General features: G+C 30.8%; 1 protein-coding gene across 1 annotated transcript in view; it reads left to right on the forward strand.

Moving 5' to 3' along the window:
- The window catches only part of LOC144847017 (protein O-mannosyl-transferase TMTC2-like), a 58,582-nt gene that overhangs the window by 25,675 nt on the left and 8,486 nt on the right, over positions 1-24,421 (forward strand). The window contains exons 2-6 of the mRNA XM_078703592.1: positions 5,222-5,819; positions 15,425-16,331; positions 16,701-16,815; positions 18,508-18,593; positions 21,574-21,758. Of these exons, the coding sequence (XP_078559718.1) occupies positions 5,222-5,819; positions 15,425-16,331; positions 16,701-16,815; positions 18,508-18,593; positions 21,574-21,758 (1,891 nt within the window). The remainder of the gene's footprint in view (positions 1-5,221; positions 5,820-15,424; positions 16,332-16,700; positions 16,816-18,507; positions 18,594-21,573; positions 21,759-24,421) is intronic.

Here is a 24,421-nt window from a genome sequence, read left to right on the forward strand (position 1 = left end):
AATATGAAATATAGGTGAAATATGTTTCTAAAATATTAGTATATTCTAAAATATGTATTTTTACATAAAAACTGCAAAAGTATAATAAAATTTGCCATATTAGATCCAAGTAAATTATGTTGTAAATATTTAGAACCATATTAGATTGTATAGAAATGGATATTGAAAAGCACCTTTGTAGTCAAAGATTATATACAGGCGTGAACAAAAAAGATAATGATATTTGACATTATGTTAACTTGCTTATTACTTCTGATTGTGTGATAAGACATGGTTAGAAAAAGATAAAATTCAGCCAGCCAATCAGGTTTTTAACCTAGCCATCATGGGCTCATGGATCAATAATAAAAAAAAACATTATCCAAATCTAATATGATCTAGGCAAGAAAGGTTCAACATAATGTTGGTAAAAAAACAAAATTTTGGAAAATGAAATTTATTGTTTGGTGAAATATTTGGTGATACTACTGTACTGTACTAAGTGATTGTGTAGGGTAGATGGAAGATATTTTTTTAATTGATTGTGAGCTGGATTTTGGGATCAAACTTAAATTACACAAACATAATCATTAATGAAAATGTTTGAAAATGAAAATTGCTCTAAGTAGGAAAAGGAGATGTGATGGGAGGTATCAAGTAGGAATGAGGGAGTGATGAAAGAAAGAGGAAGAGCTGGTCAATATTATTTAACTTAAAAGAAATTAGCACAAAGAAAAAAATTTATATTTAATTTTACAAATTGGAAAACACACCTCTACACAGTGTAGATATCAACAGTATAATAATGGTTGATTGACTGTAAACATTCTTACGGAGCTTTTCCACTGAAATTGCTTTGTTAACAAGATAATTATTGTTTCGTTAGTGATACGATGTGTGCCTTGGTCAACTCTATTATGTTTATTTTCACTCTATTGTATGTATTCTGCAACAAATTAAGAGCAATCACAATGCATATATCTGTTATTGTTTTCTGCTCTCACTCAAAATAATTAGATACTCGCATTGAACCATTGGTTATTATACTTCAATCGTCCTATTTTCACATAAAGAGTTTCATTTCAAACAATATATGTTGTATTCTAATTTACGGTTTCCAAGCCTGTTAATAATGATATATCTTAGTTGTATGACATCATTTTCATACTCATTATATATAATCGTTGTATTGTGTTTTGTAAAAAGACTTTTTGCTACGTTTTATTAGTATGTATTGCAATTTACTTCTAGGCCTGTTATAAAGTCCAATGTATTGATAAATTACAGCTTCTCCATACAGTAGCAATAAACATTTTCTGTTCCTTCTACTATTGTATTACAATTCTGCATTGTTATTTAATGACAGAATATATTACACATTGTTACGTATTATCACATTTTCATAACATATGAATCATACTGTATGTACCAAGGCTATTTTTTGTTCATTTAGCTTTGTTATTTTTATTTGTGCTTTGTTTGTGATATATAGGTGTATAGAAATTTATTGTTTTTTGTTTAAACATACAGTAATATAAACAAAGGCTTCAACTCTAGTTATATTATAACTTTCCTAAATCTATTGTACCTACAGTACTCACCAATTAAATATAACATTTTTAAAAGTACTAAGTTCTTTTATGTTTATCATCTATAATTGTCCTATGTGTTAATGTTATGTTGTTGTTTGGTAGAACTAAAATACTGAAATGCAAAGGGAAAATATATATCTATATCTAGAAATGAAAATTCAGTTTACAATAAATCAATCTTGTATATGGGGACCCATTTATTATATGTTTGTACAAATAAAAATATATGCTCTTACTAAAGAGGTACAGTACGAGCATGTTATTCTGAATGGAATATTGGTTGCCCTTGGGCAAACCCATGTTGTGATGGATGACCTATTTTGCTGTAATTATATAATTGAAGGTATCCACATAAAATGGAACGCCTATCATATTTTAGCTCTGTGAAGATACGCTTTCATTTTTTGTAGTTATAAATACAAGACCTGAAGCTATTCCATTTCTAGAATGATAGTACTATTTTTTTTTTCTTATAATGATACAGTTTTTATTATAGGTTTTTGTTGTTGAATTATATCTAATATGCACACAAACGTTGTACTCGAACACCGCTGGGTACATCAATGCTTGCAATAAAATTTGTGTATACTATTACTTATCAGTAAATTAAATACTCCAAACACTAGAGGATGCTATATAAACGTTATACAATATAAATTCAAACAGCGTTTTAGCGGCAAAGATATATCTCAGGCTCATCATGCAGTATACAAAAAAAAAGAAAGAGATAAATAAACACATGGGTTTATAATGTGCCAAAAATCCCCCTTAACCCTGCCACACTCTATCGAAAGAAGATGGACTGTGGCGATTCAAGGTAAATTCAAGGTAAATTATACTCATCTGTCCCTGGCAGTGAGTGTGAACGCTATTTTGTCCTCAATGAAATCTATCCTATGTTATAATCTCTCCTAATTTAGACTTAATTTCAGATACAAAATTAGTAGACATGAATTATACTAGATATCTGATACGGAAATGGCACAATAAATTCTTGAATAATTGGTACCGTTTACTGTATAATTGTGTTGCAAATCCTGTTTTATTTTACCGTTAAAGAGATGGTAATCAAGACCTTTCATTCATTCACAACATTCGCAAAGATTACTTAAAATTGGCTTTGTTTGAGGTATAAAATATGCATCAACTATACCATTTATGTGCAACTAGATCATTAATACTACCCCACTAAAATGTAGAGTGCCGATATTCACAACTTCCGTTCAACTTCAATGGATATGTGTTGCATTTAATGATATAGTCCCTTTCCAACATTTGGCATTATAAAATATGAAGGTACATTGCAGACTTCTATGATATCTCCCCAGGCGCGGATTTATCGGCATTATTTCCTAAGATGTACAGTGATGCATACATATATTCACATCCAAAATTTTACTGTATACAACTTGGGAAATGCATTTCATATTCAAATCCTAGTATATAGTTTATTACAACAAGCTAAATAGACTCACAATTTACAGACACATCGTTTAAAATCACCTGAAATCTACAACAAATATGATAATGATTTTAAAAGTAATGGGAAAATCACAACCAGTACCTCTGAACTCACCTATTTGTGTACAACATACATAACATACCTGATATAGTTCATGTAGTACCACAGTACTACATGAAAACATCTACCACACCTACTTTGGCCCTATACTCTGCCTATACATTAATGTTTACTGCGTTAACTTAATTTGGTTGATGGGAGACATATAATATAATGAATACATACAAATCAATACATCAAATTACAGATTGTTAGTGTTATGCTATACATATTATTGTATATACAGTTGTATCATATTTAATACACAAATACTAAGATTCATCATTTCATTTCGAATGGAGAACATATATCTTTACTATATGTTTATTTATTTATAGTATAAATTATTTAAACTAATATTCTATAAGTATGAGCTTAATATGATAAACCTATGTATATCTACCCAATGTAAAACTATAGTATTGTCCTCATTGTCTATCACACACCATTTACCACACTCCTTTTTGGTATCCACCTGTCACATTAAAATGCTTACCTAATATACCGTATTATAAAAGTTCCTGGCTATAAGCACTCTAAGTCATGTTCTAATAGATTGTTATAGGAATATGTGCAACATGAATGCCAGTGCATATAATCTCATGGCAGAAAAACAGAAAGATACTACGGCACTTTTAATGACTTTTATTCTAATTTAGATTAGCCATCACTCGACGATCATGATAGGATATTTATAAAATGTACAAGTCTAAAAATACTGCTGTGTGTAAGATTTGACTATAAAATGTATTTCACGTAGGAATTAGATATCGATTTTGGCATATGATTTATATGTAACGATGCATAGCGTTTGCAGCGGGTCTAAATGACAGGGTCAACACGTGATTAACAAGATTTTTAAATGCGTGAGAAAGTTTTTATAGCCGCTAGGTGCTACTTTTGTAATGACAAAGAGGCTGCTTTGAGTATGCAGTATCATTTGGATTATAAACATTGCATTGCCATTTATACGACTAAACTACAGTTAAAACATGAAGCCAAAATGTAGTACATGCAATTTTTAAATGCATCACTGGTTTTATATAATATTATGATAGATAAATAATGATAATTTAAGTATAGTGATAGTTATAATGAAAAAAAAGAAGGTTCAAATTAATTGGTGTATTTGATCCCAGAAATTTGTTTTTTTTAAATATAAATTTACTCTTATAAACTAATAATATTATTAGTATTTACGTATTTTTTGTTTCATAATTGTAGATTTATTTATTTCAATACTGTTTTTTTTCTATTTTATTTTTTCTTAATAAAAAAATATATTTGCAAGCAATTATAAATGGAAATGCAATAATACATTTAAATATCAAAATTTTAATTTTAAATATTTGGTATTGTTAAAAGGCCATAATTTGAATAAAAATGAAATTATAATAATGTAATACAATTGATAATGATTGGATAGTTCAAGTTATGGGATATCTATTGTTCTTTTGAGAGACAATAAACTGCAATTTGGTTTCTACCACTTATGTTTTATTGTATAAATTGAGTGCTTTCATATAATAGCAATAATATATCCAAGGATTGGCTATAAAAATGCTAATACATATTTAATGTACAATATGGTGTTTTATTGTAAAATACCTTTCTTTGTTGTTATTGTTAACCTTTTGTATTTTTTTTTACTAAAGGCTTTGCCATTATAACTTAACCATAAAGGTTAATTTGACATAAATGAGAATAATTATATTTTAGCTGTTTTACATGCAAATTTGCTTTCAATATATTGTATGGTTATGTCCATATGACTGTAACTATTTAGTATAGTATATTTGAGATAAAATTGACAAAATAAATGGTGAATATTTATAAATAAACATGCATAGAGAGACTCTAAACTGTCCAATAAAAAGTGAAGAAAAGAAAATCTATGAGAATGGGAAAAAGATCCCCCAACCAATTTGAACCCAGAGTCACATAAATTACATTTTTTAAACAAAAATTAATATAATATTATTAAAAACAATCACAATAGGTTATCCATTAATATGGATAACCAATTATTATTATTATAACATTCTTTTAAAACATGTAAATATAAATATCATTTGTTTATATATTTCAGACGTGCAATACAGAAGAACCAAGACCTTTTACCCGAATCACCAATTTTAAATATATTTTATGATGATTTCTGGGGCACACCACTCGTCCACAGCGGAAGTCACAAATCCTACCGACCAATTTGTGTTCTTACATTTCGACTGAACTATTTCCTTGGTGGATTCAATCCGTTTGGATATCATCTCGGAAACGTACTACTACACTGTTTATCAACGTTATTATTTACATATACGGCAAGACAATTTTTAAAACGGACGTTCCCGACAATTTTTGCGGGATTGTTATTCAGTGTTCATCCCGTCCATACAGAAGCGGTCGCTGGAGTCGTGGGCCGTGCTGATGTTGGTGCTTGCTTCTTTTTCTTAGCTTCTTTCTTGTGTTTTATAAACTACTGTAAATATAGAGATTTATCTGATGATGTGTCGATGCGGAATGGAGCAAATAAAAAATGGATGTGTCTGTTCGCAAGTATGTTGTTCACATTGGCGAGTATGCTGACAAAAGAACAAGGAATTACCGTATTAGCGGTAAACATTACGTATGATTTGTTTATAAAGCATGGAACAAGATTACAAGAAATATGGACAATATTTTCAAAGGTATTTCATTTATTTATGTTTTGTAATAATATGTATCGGCATCATAAAAATGAACAAGGTCCTGTTTCTGCTCCATAAAAATAACCGGTTAAAAACGGTGTGAATAAATTTGCCCCAAATTCTTGGGAGCAGAAACAGGACAATTTTTTAGTAACCGGTTCAATGGCAATTCGGTGTTAGAACGCCATTTAACCGGTTATTGCTGAGCAACTTTTAGCTGCAACACAACATAACGGTTATTTGATTGACAGCTACTGACTTCGAGTCAACTACACTGCAGTAATGTTTGAATTAACGGCCAGGACCAATTGCATTTTGGGTAATTCTAACGATTTTTGTCAATGACCACCCACTGATTTAAACGGTTATTTTGGAGACAAATTTGAGCAGAAATGCAGTCAATATAACAATTACTTTTAAATCTATTTAGAAATAAACGGTTTATTCGGCGTTATGCATCAGAAACAGACCCCAAAATAGGTTGCCATCATTCAATAGCATATGATAATAATAACATATGATAGAATAGTTACCAAATTTCAAATGATAATTTGATGAACAAACTGAATGTCAAAGCTTCCCCGTCAAAAAATAGGTCAATTAAATAAACTCACCAAATTTAAAACCTATATTTACATAACCATTTATTATTAGATGTAAACTGATGACAGTTGCAGGTTGTATTTCTCCTCAATCAATTGTATTTTCATCCACCACTTTATATCTGCAAATATTAATAGCTATTGATTGACCTCAATGTTAAAGTAGGCCTGTAAATATTGCTTTTCTTTCAGCATAGCAGACCTACATATATTATAGTGGTGTAGCCATTTTCCTGTGCCTACACAATATATTCTAGCTAGAGATCGTGTTATAAGACTAAATAGCCAGTGAATGATTGCGGCTTTCCATACACAGAGAACATATGTGATTAAACCTTGACTGATAACTGGCTAGTACAGTAGTAGTTTACTTTATTACAGTAGTAGTAGGAACGATAATCTTCCAGTAACAGAAGTCCAACGATGAACCCATAAAGCCAGGCGCACACTAGAGCTATCGGCTGAGCCAACTGGCACGAGTAACACTTGGCTCACAGTGTGTGCCAGGGAATTCGTGAGGAATTGGCCACACGTGCCACTGAGGACAATTTCTATTGTGTTTAATATTTTTTGGCATGCGTGTCATTTTCCTCAAGTGTGCGCCGAATGTGAGCAGATAGCTCACTAAAAAATTCCACTGCGCATGACATGTTCTGATTTATTATAATATGTCAGCGCGCGCTGTATAGCGTAGTAAGTAATTATCGAATCAGTAAATGTGTTTAGTGTGCGTCCGATAGAACGCGATCAGTTTGCGACAAATATTTAGTGAGCCAAGTGTTACTCGTGCCAGTTGGCTCAGCCGATAGCTCTAGTGTGCGCCGGGCTTAAGCAATTTATGATTTACAGTACTTTTTTTCATCAATTTAGGCATATGTCACACTGTCTGATCTGATGCACTTAAGTAGTTTTATGTCTATATACTTTTAACACTTGATAATAGCCAGCTAATTCCTTTTTAAATGAAATCATGCTGGGAAGTCTGTCTGTTTGTTTTTTTCTTTTTTGTTTCGGTGTCTACGCCTGTATTATGTGATAATGCATCTAGTTGATTGCGGAAGTGCTACGTTGTTAATGTTCCTTTGTATCCGGCTGTTAAGTAATCACCACTTTAATGGAATTTTGTGTCCGATTAGACATTTTTTACTAAATAGTAAAATGTTCCAGAACATATTCCTTTGCTTTTACTCAGTACCTTTGTCCAATGATATGTTGGAACTCAATCACAACAAGTACAAAACAATTAAACTTAATATAAGAATGATAAAAATAACATAAAAGTAAATTGTAAATGTGCCAAACTAGGGAAGAACTTAGAAATGGGAAAATTATAAAAGTCAATTCAGGAAATGATAATAAAAAAATATGCTTATCCAATTGCATTCTAAGCTAAGCTTGGGGTGTAGACTTACTATATTGATGTTTACTTAAAGTTTACGAAAATAAAACTTTAATGTTAGTCTACTTTAGTTACTTATTTAATCCTTTAACAATAGCATCTTTTCAACTATTCCTAATTCAAATGTAAAAGTTGGCTAAATTATTTATAGTTGTATAAAAGAATTGCTATTAATCATTGAACACTGGGGGCCATATTTGTATTGGGTTTCAACAGAAGCAAACTACTGTACTGTACAAGTTTGGGTTACAGGTATACAATTGATAATGTATAGGGCCTATAAGTTAACCATGTATGGGCCTATAAACAACCTCCCTTCCTCTAAATGAATGACAGCCTATACTGATACTTTCAAATGAAATTTATCATACATATTGTATTGTGAATTTGATATTCTGCTGTTTTACCACTTGCTGTAGATTAGCATTGCAATGATCCAGTTTTTTACAGGCACCTATGCTTTTTATATATATAAATATATTTAGGAAAGTGCGAATTTATTCACTATCATTCTTAAAGGCAGTAATCCTGTTCACAAGAAAAACATATACACAAGATGCTACATAATAAACAAAGTCTTATTACAATTATTGATATTACAAGTCTATTTAAATTGTCATTAGAAAAATCCTGACAGGACTTGAACCCAGGACCCTTCAATTGGTAGCCAAGCATCATAACATCCAATCCACAACTCCACTCCTTTGAGGTATAACAAACAATAAAGTTTCTAATATTAGTAACCAACAAAGTTCTTTTTGAAATTACCTGAAACAACATTCCTTCCTGATTATAAGTACACCTGGATTTTAAATAGTATGTATTTGATTTATTTAATATCACTGGTGCATTGGACCCTAAAAACCTCATAGGCCCCATGAGAGGACTAGCTGCCTACCAGTCTACTCCCCACATAATAAATAACAACATAAACAACTATAAATTTTACATTTTCGTGTCAGAATGTCAGGTTCCATAGTTGAACTATTCACTAAAAAAACTGACCTAGTATGTACTGTACTGTATGTACCTGTGTCTGATATTTTACTTTTATAAAAAATCAATAGTAATATATTATGTAAGACTTGACATCAGTGTTGTTATGGTACCAAGTGTGCTACTGAATCAAACTAATGTTAAGCTCTGTCTACACTGTCAAACTTTATGAACAAAAAAATGTGATGTGTCCATATATGGACACGATGACGTCATATCACTACCATATTTGGGCACATCACACTTTTTATGTCAAACTAGATTGATAGTGTAGACATAGCTTTAGTTATTATCTAATATTTTAAGCTTGTAATGATTAATTTTTGTAGCCTTTTAAAATGTTTGGAATGTTTTTCCATTAAAGTTTGTGCTGGCCTCTAATTTCCCAATATTGATTATCCATTTTAAAGCCTGTTTTTTTTTAAAGTGAAAATGTAGGACGGCCAAGTAAAGTTGAGAATTAATGGATAGGTCACTTTAGGTTGAAATTCGTACTATGAAATATATCAGTTGGTTTTAGACAATTATAATCTTGGAATTTATAATCTATAAATTATGGAAATAGTATAATTTTATTATTATAAATTGTGAAATCATCAAAATTAATTTCAATAGATTTGAACCACTCCTTTGGGACACCCGTATTTAGGGAACATCCCTTTAAAGGGACAATATCCTGTGAAAATAAAGGGCAATATAATGTGTTAACGCTATGGCTAATCCCTATTCAGGGGACACTGGTCCTGAAGGTGTCTCCTTAATACAGGTACTACTGGTAGTGAAACTTTATCATATTTTTCTTACTGACTCACTCATTACACAGAACAAACCTTGCATTTGACTATTTGAAATGGTAACCAACATTATCACAGGTGTTTCATGCAACAACTTTTAAAGGTCCATGGAAGTGAGGAGAAGCCTGCTCAGCTGGTACCAATTCATGTTCATGGACACTTTGTCTGGGATATCCTTCCACTGTAAATGAGGTCATTATATTTTAAATTAAAGTCAATGATTAAAATATCAAATTTTATCAGCTGTCAATATCAAAACTTCCAAGAGAAATTTTGAAGCAAAATGTTATAAAATCACAAAAGAATTTAAAACAAAAGATTGAAAATATAGTACAGGAAAGTTTGTTCAACTAAAAATATAGGACTTTTTGTTTGATATTCAATTCTGCACCTTATTTGGAATGACTCATCTTTAGATTACCTAAGAAACTGAAAAACAAATTTATTTCTTTTCAAATTTTAATTCTTTGACGTACAGTAATAATGTTTGAACTACAGTGTAGTATTACCAATATCCTTTGATATATATGAGACAATGACAGTGTTTTTTAAACTTTATGTGACAAAAAAATGTGCCCATATATGATGTCATATCACTACCATATTTGGGTATATCACTACCATATATGGGCACATCACACTATTTTTGCAATAGTGTAAGTAAGTAAATTTATTGTCATTTGTAGACAGAGCTTTACACCTTCCTTCCTAGCTTCAAGAAGATTTAACAAAAATATATCATTTATATATGTGCCATCCTTTGTAAACACATTAGCAACAGGTAATCATTGTTTCCAGGTGTTTCCGTCAACATTTCTTAAAGCCTACAGCAACTGTTTCAGCTGTTGCTATGTAATTAAGTTCATGGACATTCAACTTCCTTTGTTTCAAGTCCTTATAATGAGGGTCAGTTTTAATTTTAACATAATTATTAAAATCTTTCATAATTATACATTTGCATAGTCCAAATTGTACAGGAAATTGTTCAAAATTACAGAATATATAATATGTTTTTTTTTTCAACTTGCATAGTCCTTATAATGAGGGTCAGTTTTAATTTTAACATAATTATTAAAATCTTTCATAATTATACGTTTACATAGTCCAAATTGTACAGGAAATTGCTCAAAATTACAGAATATACAATATGTTTTTTTTTTCAACTTGCATAGTTTTTTACTTGTTTAAATGTCTTATAAGTTTCTTAAAAAGCATAACAAAAGAATGTGCTTCTATTTTCAAACATTTTGTAAATTCATAAAGAAACTAGTAACATACAGCAACATCAATGATAAAGATTACTTATTTATTTACTTAAATATACATATTAAAACTGAAACTGTACTCTGCTGGCACACTGTCCCAACAAATCAATAGACAATTCATTAAATAATAATTGTCCTGTTTCTTGTGTTCCCCCTTTAAAAATATATTGTGAAAGGGGAAGTCAAATGCAGGGTTGTAAAATGTTTTGATCAGTGATAATTTCATCGCAGAATATCCCACCAATGTATTGACTAGAGTATGAATACATAAGTGTTTTTATGCAAGCAGATGTCTTCTGTTAAACTATCCTTGTTGTTATCACTCTATTCAGTATTTTATTGACTTTTGAAGAGAAAGAATTAACATCCTTATGTTATTACTCATTCATGTAGCTTCACCACAACCCTTCCTGTCTCTCAGTCTGAGGTTTTTAAAATCAACTCATTTTTTATTGATTTCCAACGGCGCATTTATTCCAAATGATGTTCTATGGTATAGAGAGGGGGTGGATGTTTATTCATGGGAGGGGCATTTATTCAAATAAATACGGTATGTACTTTACTACACAAGGTTTAATGTTTCATAAACTTCCATCAATTGCAGAAAACTGTTGATTAATTTCTAACCTAGCATATTATAATAATTAAATGTCTTTTAATTACTATAGTAAAAAATATATATAGCTACAAAACTGACAAGGGCCAAGCCATAAAACTGTAGTAACTAATTTTATTTGACTTAATTATGCTAGAGACCTACATAGTTATATCCAGTACAGGCACGAAATCTCTATTAACCCCAAATCAGTCGGCCGACATTTTTCATAAGATTTATGAGGTGTTCAACAATATAGCTAGTAAAGTGATGTTACTGGCTTTTCGGTAACATTATTAGTTAATGCATCCCATATCTCATAAAGGACTACATAATTGTATTTAGAGCTTTCTACTTTGATAAATTTCCTTCCAATTGTTTTTTATTATTAGACCAAAGACACTTTGAAAAAATAAATCATATCATTGTTTTTTAAAAAAATGCTTGAAAAGTTTTAAATTTGTATGGTTACAAGTATCACAAATAAATGCGAAATCCGGTATGTAAGAGTAAATTTGATTGGTTGGAGGTCAAAATTGTTGATGCATGACTTTCATATTGTAAGCATTGTACATTAATCTTGTACCTTCACCTTTCGAAACGTAAGAGAGGTCAGTGTTCTAAAGCTCTGTCTACACTATGAAACTAGTTTGACAAAAAAAGTGTGATGTGCCCAAATATGGTAGTGATATGACATCATCATATTCATATATGGGCTCATCACCTTGTCACACAAAGTTTGATAGTGTAGACAAGACTTAAGAAGTGGCTTTTCTACTAATTTTTTTCTGGTTCAGACCTATGGAGTTGTATGCTACATACGATAAAAAAGCATAACTCTGTAGGCCCTTAAAAAGGTATTGTAAAATAATTGACCAAGATTTTATTATATCAATTAAATTAGCAATAAAAATATCGGATAAAGCTCTTGATCATCTTTTCTATTTTAGGAATGCCATAAACTTATTTTTGTTTAATGTCTTAATGTAATTATTTCAGTAAAGATAAATTCTAAAGGATTATTGCAAAGATTTAAGAACAACTTCACTGACCAGTGAGCAGCGTCAGCAATTTGAGAAGCACATCTCAAATAGATTTAAATAGGATTGTCTTGAAGTATTTAAGAACGTACAAGCCATCTATCACAGATATCACATTACATTAAACAGATTAAGCATGAATTTCAAATAGATTTCAATGGGATTATTCAATTCAATTCATCATTTATTTTAGAATCTTGTATTCGTTTCATTACCGTCAAGCTTCTAGGTTTTTACTGTACTGATCTTAATAGTCCTGTGCATTCATCAAGTTGAGCTTATCAAGCATCGCTGTGTTCGTCTATGCCATGAGGTCTTTCTAATTGGGTTCTGGAATAAAATTTTAAACATAGCATTACAGATATTCAAGTTATAATTTTTTAATTTTCTACCATTATATACATACTATAGTAAATTAAAATCTGATAAAACAAAAGTACATTTAACAATATACAAACAACATGGATGGTGGATGCCAGAATTGTAAGGGTAGATGGCAAGATTTTTAAACAGTGGTAGGAGGTTACATTCTGAGTCCTGTATTATGTGTTGGTACATGGAAGCTTTAGAAATGGACTGTGTATACCAGTATTAATTAATATTTAACTAGGCCATCACACTTTTACTACTTCAATACATGCATGCAAAAATACATACTGTAATTTAAAAAATATCAAACAATTAATCCTTTAAAGCCAATTTAGTATTTAAAATAACTTAATATCACCAATAACAACAATTTCTATAATTTCATTCATTATTCAAACATAAAATGTATATACACAATGATCAGTCAAGTATGACAATGATGTGTTTTTCTTTATTGTTAAGGAATTTGTTTAATTTGTATCAAGTAAGTATTTCTATTATGCAGGTAATTCACATTTCCTCAGGGGATTATGTAAATTTAAGTATGAAGAATCATGATGTCCCGCATGCCACGCTGTCAAATTATATCTATAAAATAATCATATACAAACAACTGATGAATAACCCATCATATCATTTCAAACAGTTCTAAATTAACTGACGTTCTCTTGGATAGTTTTAAATTGTCGTACAGGAATAAGTACCTTGCAGCTATTAGTATTACTTCTCATTTCATCATATTTTCTATAATATTGTGTAACAACTGTTCATTATTTTCATCATTGTTTTATAAATGCATTTGTTAGTTTTAAATGTTTGCTGAAAGCTATTAGACATTGATATTTCTATAAAATAGTAAAAGGTTAGCAGTATAAAACATGAAAAAAATACCTTACACATTTCTAAACAGATTTTCCTTTTAATTTTTTTAACTGACTGTAAAACTGATGATATACAAGGGAAGGAATTTCACTCTTCACTGGTTATTCTGATTAACGGCGCATACTGTTCAATTCAATTCAATTCATTTCCACAATACACAATAACGTACAGGATAATAAATACAATGAAGTAATCATTAAATACGAATACGAAAAGAAAAAAAAACAAAACATAAACTAATAATAAATACTGTATGCTTGTATGAGTTCATCATCATCAGCCGTTGTCGGTCCACTGCTGGACGAAAGCCTCAGCATGTTTCTGCCACAGTGCACGATCTTTAGCTGCTCCCTGCCACTGCACTGTACCCCAATACTTGTCTATTTCATCTCGCCATCTCACTCTTTGTCTTCCTCTATTCTGAGTTACTGTTCTATAAATGAATATGAATAATACTATTATAGAGGTTTTAACAGTTTTTTAATCGAGCGAACACATACTGTCAAAAGGGGTCAGCACACACATAACATCTAGTGCTCCGCCTGGACCTCCCCTGTATTAATTTCAAGCTTCAATTTCATACTTGTTATTATGTTGTTTATGTTCTCTGTTCACCATCTAATATTCAAGAATGAACATATAAGCTTTGTCTTGTTCTTTTATTTAATATAATACATCATTTTTTGGTCTACACAAATTGGAATTCATTTTTATGATCACTAAAAAGGCTATTGAGTCTACTTGACAAGAAAAATGAAATATTTGCAGTTATAACGTTGATAAATGATGGAAAAGTCTATGACATCACTTTTGGATATCTTTTTATAAATTCATTATTTAATAATTTATACATATTTTCACTCACATGAACTAAACCAGGTTGTCAAAACCATACTGTTTTACCCTCAGTGACAAAAACAATGAATTATTTGTCATCTTCCAAACATCAATGAATTAACTAAACAATAAAACTTGCAAGAAATAAATTGATTTAACTGATAAATTTTCACAATGAATCTTTATCTATGCATTTACTTAATTCTCTACAACGTTCTATGGAGAGAGATTTATCATTTTTATGGCTTTTGAAATGATCTGAAAAGTTATTCAATAAAAAAGGGTATTATTACAAGTCCTTTGGGATGCTATTTATTCTTGATGACTATTCATTTCATTATAACCATTCCTGCATATTTCATTTACTATAGTTCGCTGGGAATAGTGTACTATATAATGCGCTGCAGTGTAATAAAAATGCCATGCACTATTTATTGTTTTATTTTTATTTTGACATTTTTTTGTTTTTATATTAACTGAGATATTATTATTTATTATTTTATTTAGTACTTTTTACTTTACAATTTGTATATAGGTTGTGTAACATTTTTTGATTTGCAGTATAGTGTACTGTAACATATGAGGTACACTTACAGTGTTAATTTCAATCAGTTGTGGCTGTCTGTATGTCCCTGTTGCAATGTCACCTGTGTTTAAAAAGTTAAGACATTTGCACAAAATATACACAGTCATACCCACTTTAATGCATCTATTGTTTAAAGTTGCAAAATAGTATAGTAGTAGTAGTAACACTATATGAAAAAGTCAATTTCTCTACCAAAAAATAATTTGTCAAAGATAATCATTATTGTTTATTTTTTTTCAGAATGGTTCTAAACATCTGCAGCAAGGTATGATGTCACAGATCACATGCGGCATTATTCTCATCAGTCTTCGTTTATATCTGATGGGAAACACAACACCAGAGTTCTCTCCGTCCGATAATCCTGCCTCTGATTCAAATAGTTCTCTAACAAGAGCATTGACTTTCCACTATCTTCCTGCGTTTAATATATGGCTCATGCTGTGCCCGTACAAACTGAGCTTTGATTGGTCGATGGAAGCTGTACCTTTGATTACGTCGCTTCTAGACATACGCAATATTGCTACGGTTTCTATGTACATAATACTTTTTTACACTGTAATATATTGTGTCCAGGGACTTGATGCGTTGCAACAACCGTCATCTCCAAGTTCTATTCACAAGCAATCTGAATCTTTTAATAAAGTACATTTAAAACTTTCTAACGGTCATAAAAATAATCATCATTATGATTCAAACGGTAATGGGCATTATAAAGGAGAAATTGCTTTGCGCAAACGATGTTCGCCTTATCGGTTAAATCAAGAAATTGGTGCTTTATCATTCTTAGATATATTTTCATCAGATAAAATTTATATAAAAAACGAAGAACGTAGATCGTTAAACGTGATGCTAATCGGGTTATCACTACTAGTCTTTCCGTTTCTTCCTGCAACAAATTTATTTTTCTACGTTGGATTTGTGGTCGCCGAACGAATTTTGTACATTCCAAGCATGGGACTTTGTCTATTGGTCGCCGAAGGTTCTTATCAACTCTGGAAACGACACCAAGAAACAGGAAAAAAGTTGATTGTTTTAGCATCCATCTTTATTTTGGTACTATTTGGCTTTCGAACAATAATACGAAACCGGGATTGGCATAATGAGGAGGCCCTCTATAGATCAGGAATTGATGTTAATCCAGCAAAAGGTAAAATAATCGTTTGGTTTACTGTCAACATATATCTGTATATTTTGAAAGTCTAATTATAAGAATATATTATTATGCAAGCTGGTTTTTTGCATTATAAAGTGTATTTTAATACATTATATAGCTCCAGCCATATTGTGTTGTGAAAACCATATGTCTATTGCAATTATTGTAATGATCGCATAAAAGAGACGCCAAATATAGTGAAGGAGGCAATTTACGATAAAATCCAATCTAATATTAATTTATATAAAATCAAGGTTGTATTGACATTTTAAAGTTAAATACTTTTTTCAGTTGTCTCTTTGACATTTTTTATCAGAAGGTCAATGTCATAGAAATCTTATATTACTTTTTATTTTTCATTAGCCTATGGAAATCTAGCCAACATCTTAAAGAGTAAGGGAAGGTTAAAAGAAGCAGAAATTGCGTACAGAAGTGCCCTCTCATTTAGAAGTAACATGGCAGATGTACACTATAACTTGTAAGTTAATTATTAATGTAATAAGTTTAGAATAGTAATAGGTTGAAATCAACACTTTTAGTTGAGTTCAAATCAACACTTTTAGTTGATGTTTTTTGGAGGATATATGTTATCTCTGAAAATGAGTATTGTCCTGATGGGTATTCATTGTACTGCATTGTGCCATATAGAGAATAGCATTATTAAAAACCTAAATCAGTGTTGTGATAACTCCTGTAACCATGCCAAATTTGAAAACAACAACAGCTGATTTAATCAACAAATTGCAGATGGATTGCATGGCATAATAATATGGCCAAGAATTTCTGAACGCACATTTCAAAGAAACAGAGCCTAGTCAAATTAGAAAGTGCCTTAGCACAAACGAAGTGACCATCAACCCCATTGGTTTAGGAGGCAGTTGCGTACAAAGACTTAAGAACATAGTCTATAATATATTATATTTTTAAGGAAGAAAATTATTAGGAAAATCTGGAACTTTATACAGGAAGTCTGTTTGCTATTGCATTTTTATTATCAACTTATGTTACAGGCAATATGTTCAGTTTATGTTTATGCCTTATTACTTGTATGGCAATATGAAATTATTAATACTCCCCAAAGTACAATTTCAATTTCCAACCTCTAACACATAATTATAAAAATACACATAAACTAAATCTCTAGGGTTTATTTTACCCCCACTTCAATAAAGGTACCTATTTTTCTCCTGGGATTTTTATATATTATAGAAATTAATTGCAAATTTCTATATCAATGCTTAACAATTTGATTGAGAAAAAAATACATATTTAGAAAAAGTACTTTGCCATTAGAATCGATGGACCAAATTTTGTAACGCTAACGAGCCGTAAATACATAATTAAACATTGATTGTTAATGAGGTAAAAAAAAACTAATCTTCACTAGGAATTTTCATTCCATATTCATAGTAATGTCCTATTTCATGCAGTAATGTTTTAAACATGTTAATTAGATTCAAAGTAATTGCAAAATCAAATTACATGTGTACCAAATTAGCACTTTTTAAATTACCCCGCAGCTACAAGCTTACCCTGTTTTGTATTAATTAATTTTTGCACAATTATTGGTGCAAAACCTTTTCTCACTACACATTACTGTTGTCGTAATTAATGGCCTTAGCAAACTTTATTAAACATTATTGATTTTTTTGTAAGAAACATAGTAATTATGTTTTGTGGGCTGGGAAATATGAATTTGTGAGATAGATTTTGACTTGACTTGATTGGTCAAGCTTTTGGTTCACCCAACACGTTTCTTTAGGCTGATATTCTATACTTGCAGTTATGTTGTCATCAAAGTAATCATTAACAATAATACTAAGTGATGTTGTATTGGAATGGTAATTATTACAATTACATAGATGTAATAGTACAGTGATCTTTCTGATATCAAAGATGTAAATGATGTCTGCATAGTAGCGTTCGGGTTGGAATGCTTTCATTTCTTTAAAATTTTCTATCAAGTTCCACTCTTTCATTTGTTTGTCAAGTGTATCTTATTTTTGTTTAGTTTTGGATGACATTTTTATATTTGTAAAACATTAGGCAAAATATTATTATATATTGAGGAAAGTATTCAGAAATTGAAAAATAAACAAAATATTTAAAAACTCTACTGCCAATAAAAAGTTAATTTTTAATGATTTATATAAATTTGTTATTTGAATAGAGGAATATTGTTACAAGAAAGTGAGAGATATGAAGAAGCAATTAATAGTTATCGTGTGGCCATAAGATGTCGTCCAAGACTTGCAAGTAAGTATACATTCATTGAATAAACAAGAAATATATTTCTTGCAAAAAACGCCGTTTAACTTTTTGAATAAAAATTTTAATCATTGTTCTTTCTTCAGATATAATGGTTTATTATATCAATTATTTACAATCAGTAGTAAATATTTTGTGTAAATATAGTCTGGCCTACTGTACAGAACAAAAATACAATCAAAAACTAAACTACAGTATGTAGGCTTACATATTCCAGGGTAGGAGCATGGACCTATCTAATTTATAGGTTCATGGTAGGAACATTAATTACTCCCTAATTTTATGTATATAGGCCTACTACCTAGCTAGGGATAATGATGCAACATTAAAAGTTAATGGCATACATTGTCTGTTGATATTTGGTATCAATATTAAAATAAAGAAAGAATTATGAAAGTCTGGTTTTGGAAATATAGGGTCAAAAACATCGCCGAAAATATTTGTTTTTAGCCACGAACGAAGTAAATAAATTGCGCCCTCAGTAGGCAATTGTATGAACTTAAATTTTAAAAAGAAGTTACGGTTTTTAGTAATATATTTTGTATATCAACATTGTAAAATTCAATCAAATATGATATTACATCGTGACTTCACTTTGTGTTGATTCGCGTCAAGTCGACCAATCAAAGGCCGAGAATCCAAAATCGTTCAACCGTGAGCCTTCATAGACTCTCTTTTCCCAGATGTTTTTTTGGGTCCTATCAATTAGTCAAGTTTACAAAATACCGAAAATGTCAGCCGTAGATAATAAGTTTCCGCTTGATATAGCTTATGAATAAGTAGTTCTCTGGGGATATAGGTGGTTAAAGCCGCGGCGCGAAAAAAAAATTGTATCCTAGGCCTATATGAAATAGGAATTTATATAAGAACCCCATATTTCTGTGTTTTTCCTTCGAATGTACTTTTCTAAAATATGCATTCTAGAGCCCCATCTTTCTATGCTTCTCATTTGAATCATGGAGAAATTCCTCCATGTTATGTTATTTTCATATGGTTCTCATATTTCAATATGTGCCTAGGTATTTATGTAATGGCCAAAGAGTTAATATAAAGATTGGCTAGAGAGCAGTCTCCAATGTTATTGCAGTTTTAAAAAGTGATTCTTCATGGAGAAGAGGACCAGACAAAATGGCGGCTGCATTCTACCATTCGATACGCTAGTTATTCTCCCCTACACAGTCACACACTACGCCTGTGTTACAAGCATGTACAGTGTATAAACGCGAGGACGGTTCTTGTATGCAAAAACGTTAGATAGTTTACCAAGAAATATATATTTTTATATAATTACTGTATTTCTATGAAAGGTTCACTGTGCATTAACAAAAACATGTGTTCTGATTTATATGTTTTATTTATATATGACTGTAAATAATAATTGAACTACGGCGGCCATCTTGAGTGGTCCCCCTCAATTGGAATCACTTTGTGTCTTTACAGTTGACGATCTAGTATATCTATGGAAGTGCCCCTTTTTTGGAAAATCTGCCTCAATATTTATCTCATTTGGATGTTTATGTAATTGAATAAACTTCCAGTTCCAAGTCTATTCTATATGATAATCAAATTAGCACTCCATTTAGTTAAGTTTAAATTCATTAGTAACTCATCTGTTAGCCTAGATAACGCAACTACTCAAGTAAGCAAAAACCAAGTGTATTAATATTAAATATGGTGCTTTGTTGTTTTTCTCTCATGGTGGAAAAGATATTGTTTGTTAAAATGAGTTTTTGGTAAATTTGTATACCTTTTTACCATTCTGAACCTAGTGGAATGAGCTGTTAGCACGTTTCTCAGCATTATATGGAGGGTGACTATGGTTGTTTCTCTACTCCTTAGTATTTTTCAACCAAGTACTCTATTCACAGCTGAGTGTATTGGAAGTTGTTTTTGAGATTTGAACATGGGTCTTTCTGTCGTAACCACTTTGCTACCAGTCCTGAGTTTATAACTTAACAGTTACCTTGTGATTATTCTGTACCTAAGCCTGTGTATAGACATGTAAGGGCAGCTAAATCATTGAGTTGAAAATATAACAAAGTTATTGATGGATAAAATACTGTGTCATAAAGTTTACATAATATCAAAAATTTACAATTCTCTACAGATATATCTAAAAATTCATGTCAATGAATGTTAAAACATTTTATATATGTATTCTGATTTTAAATTTACAAGGTTTATTCAAACATGAGTGTGTAGCATATTTTATGTTTTTGCCTTTAGCTATACTCTGTGGATAAACTGTACAATTTAAATAAAATATGGGGAAATGGCCATATTTTAATACTTATAGGTGAAATGTAATAAATGCACATTAATTTCACCATTTTTTTTCATAATTAGCATGGCGTTATATGGCATATGTTTGTTTCCAAAAAATCATGGCCTTTGAACATATTCCCCAGTCTTTGAAACACAAGGTGGTAAAACCATAATAGAGAGGTATATGACCTCTATGTGACAAAAAAATTGTGATGTGCCCATATATGAACATGATGATGTCATATCACTACCATTTTTGTGCATATCATACTTTTTTTTGTCAAACTAGTTTGATAGTGTAGACTGAGCTTTATACAATTTTTCCTACTGCATACATCCATACACATGTATCAAAATGACCAGAATTTAGGTTTTAAGCTCTGTCTACACTATCAAACTTTATGCGACAAAGAAATGTGATGTGCCAATATATGGAGATGATGTCATATCACTACCATATTTGGGCATATCACTACCATATTTGGGCATATCACTACCATATTTGGACATATCACTACCATATTTGGACATTACTTTTTTTGTCAAACTAGTTTGATAGTGTAGACAGAGCTCTAAACTTCATTTGGTTCAACTTAAGGCAGATATCTTGGTGCTTTATTTACTATTGTATGCATTTCTTTTTTAAACAACCAAGGAGAATGTTTGAAAAACTGAAGCTAACTATGAATAATTTCATACATAGGTGCATATTTGAATCTTGGAATGGTGTTTGCAACACTTGAAAAGTTTGAGGATGCTGAAGAGGAATATCGTCGTGCTATTGCAATAGACAGCAGAGGGCTAAAGGATCCAAGAAGCCATATGAACGCTGTCATGTCAGCGATGTTCAACTTGGGAAAATTGTTACATGACCAGGCAAAATATGACGTAAGACATTTCAATATATATATTTATTTAAACAAATCTGTATTGCAGTAGAACCTTATTAAGTGGACACTTTTGGAATCCAAAAAAGTGTTTCCTTCCCTCATATGAACGCTGTCATGTCAGCGATGTTCAACTTGGGAAAATTGTTACATGACCAGGCAAAATATGACGTAAGACATTTCAATATATATATTTATTTAAACAAATCTGTATTGCAGTAGAACCTTATTAAGTGGACACTTTCGGAAACCAACAAAGTGTTCCCTTCACTCATTTGAGGTGTTGAAAGAGTCATGAGCTACAACCTTGGCACTAGGTCAGGTTTGAACCCTGGACCTTGTGATTGGAAGGCAAGCATGTAAACCACTAAGCTACAGCTTCAAATTACATGAATAGGGGTTGGCTGCATTGCCCTTTAAAAAAATTGCCCTTTTTTAAAAGGGTGTCCCTTTAATAGTGTGTCCCTGAATATTGATGTCTTAAAGGAGGGGTTCTAAGGTTTTTTGTTTAAATGCAACCGTTTTTGGAAGCTTTACTTTCAAATTGTATTTATGGTTATAAAAGCAAGCTCAAGTAAACTCCTTATGAATAATTTATGTTATACGGAAAAATTTGTCTGACCATTCATGTATTTTTATAGATTTGTGGACCGATTCTAGACATTGACAAATTTATTTCATTTTTCATCATTAAGTTCTGCAAAATACCAAAATTCACAAATCAGAATAAATTCTAACAGGAAAGAATTTTTATTCCGGATAGTCTCATGCGTAATGATCCACTATTTTTCTGTCCTGTATGAATGTTATCACATTATCAACAAATTTTATAGCTGATGTCTGAAACAAATAATATATATTGGTAACTAGAGTGGATTGTAACAGTGTAGAGAGTCTTGTCACCTGCATCCTCATTCACAAACGTGTGATATATATTCAAGAGTTATCACACATATGTGTAACTATAGATCTCGTAAGACTACTCAAAAGATACTAATGTAAGCAGGTTGTAGCTATAAAAAAACATAGAAGCTGATTTAATGTTTCTGACTAAAGTTCCATTATATTTCAAACTTAATTTGCTCATCATAAGAAATATATATGTGAATAAATAATGTATGATTTAATGGTCAAAAGTTCATTACTGAAGGTCATTTCATTTTTAGATTATATAAAAAGTATATATATATATATTTTTGCTTGTATCTTGAGCATTATGATTTGTGTAAAAGATTTTATGTAGTAACTTAATCTATTTAATGAGAAAATGGTGTATAGTAAACTGCATAATTCTTTCTGAGGAGTGTGAAGGGTGTTTATCCAAACTTGTTTTATCAAACTAAAGTGTTATCTAAAAGTTTTTTTATCAAACATTACTAACACTGGAATGATAATAGCATTGAATTTATAATTGATTGAACAAATGTTGGTAGAGTCAATAAATTAATACGAATTAGTGGAGTAGAGTGTAATTTAATTCCAAATTAGATGAATGATTATAAAGTTCAATTACAGCCATAGGATTAGGTATTAATTATTTAACTATAAATCTAAGGGCAAGTTAATGACAAAATGAAAATGGTATGCTGTGGGTATCAGTGGCTGGATCTTAATGGAGATACAAAATAAAACAAGCATAAAGGTAAATAAAAACGATAAAGTTAAAAAAAAAAACAGCTAGAAAAATTAGCAGAGCTTATGGGCAACCCTTTATCATTATTTAGCTATAAATATATTCAGTGAAAAACTTTACAAAATCAAACCATGGACAAAAATGTCTCTATTATCAGGCAAATTGTTTTCCGAGTGAGGTCTCGGCATAGGATTATTTATTAAAATTAGGGGTGTATTATAAAATCTACGAATAATTCCTTGAACTTACACAATCGTTGATGCATGTACCAGTAATTCTTTCACGCATCTATGTGCACTAATTACAATATTTAGCGGAGCAGTTGGAGCATTATAGCATCGAGTAAAGGCTTGTTGTCGCTACAAATCGCCTGGGTATCATTACAATATTCTAGACACCCTTGGCTAGTCATGGATGCTATTTAGTTTATATCTTTTGATTCCTTTTTGCTCAAAAGCACATTCATCATTGGAGTTCAGTGGTGTAGAGCTTTGCTAGAATATCTTGTGTAATCCTAGATACGTTTTTGGTTTTAGAATGTATTTATTCATAGATATTTTCATTCTCAGTTTAATAGTTTATGTTTTCCTTGCCTTCTCATTCTTAGCAGTATAGATGTTGTAATATTTCTGAAATAAATATCTATTTGTATGGGCAATCAAATTTCTATACTGCACTATAGTAGTAGTGGTAGCCCATCCCCAAAAAGGAATTACTGAGTGATTACAGTCCCAGGGAGCCTGGGTATGAAAGTTGTTTCAAATTAGAGTATTGGATCATGTACTAGGATTGCATTATTATTAACAATCTTATACCAGAACTTAGCTTAAATCGGGGGTGGGGTTATACTAGAATTGCATTAACAATCAAAACAGAAAAAAGTCTTGCATCCAAACTTAGCCTAAATTTTGGAGTGGGATATACTCGAGCATGGGATTATATTTGAATTATTGAACTTTGTGCCTTCAGTAGAAGTTCACTTTCACGTTGTTATTTTAAAGATTGTACTTATATTTACCATGGAGAAATAA

The sequence above is a fragment of the Antedon bifida genome, chromosome 1, assembly GCF_963402885.1.
Source record: "Antedon bifida chromosome 1, ecAntBifi1.1, whole genome shotgun sequence".
NCBI lineage: Eukaryota > Metazoa > Echinodermata > Crinoidea > Comatulida > Antedonidae > Antedon > Antedon bifida.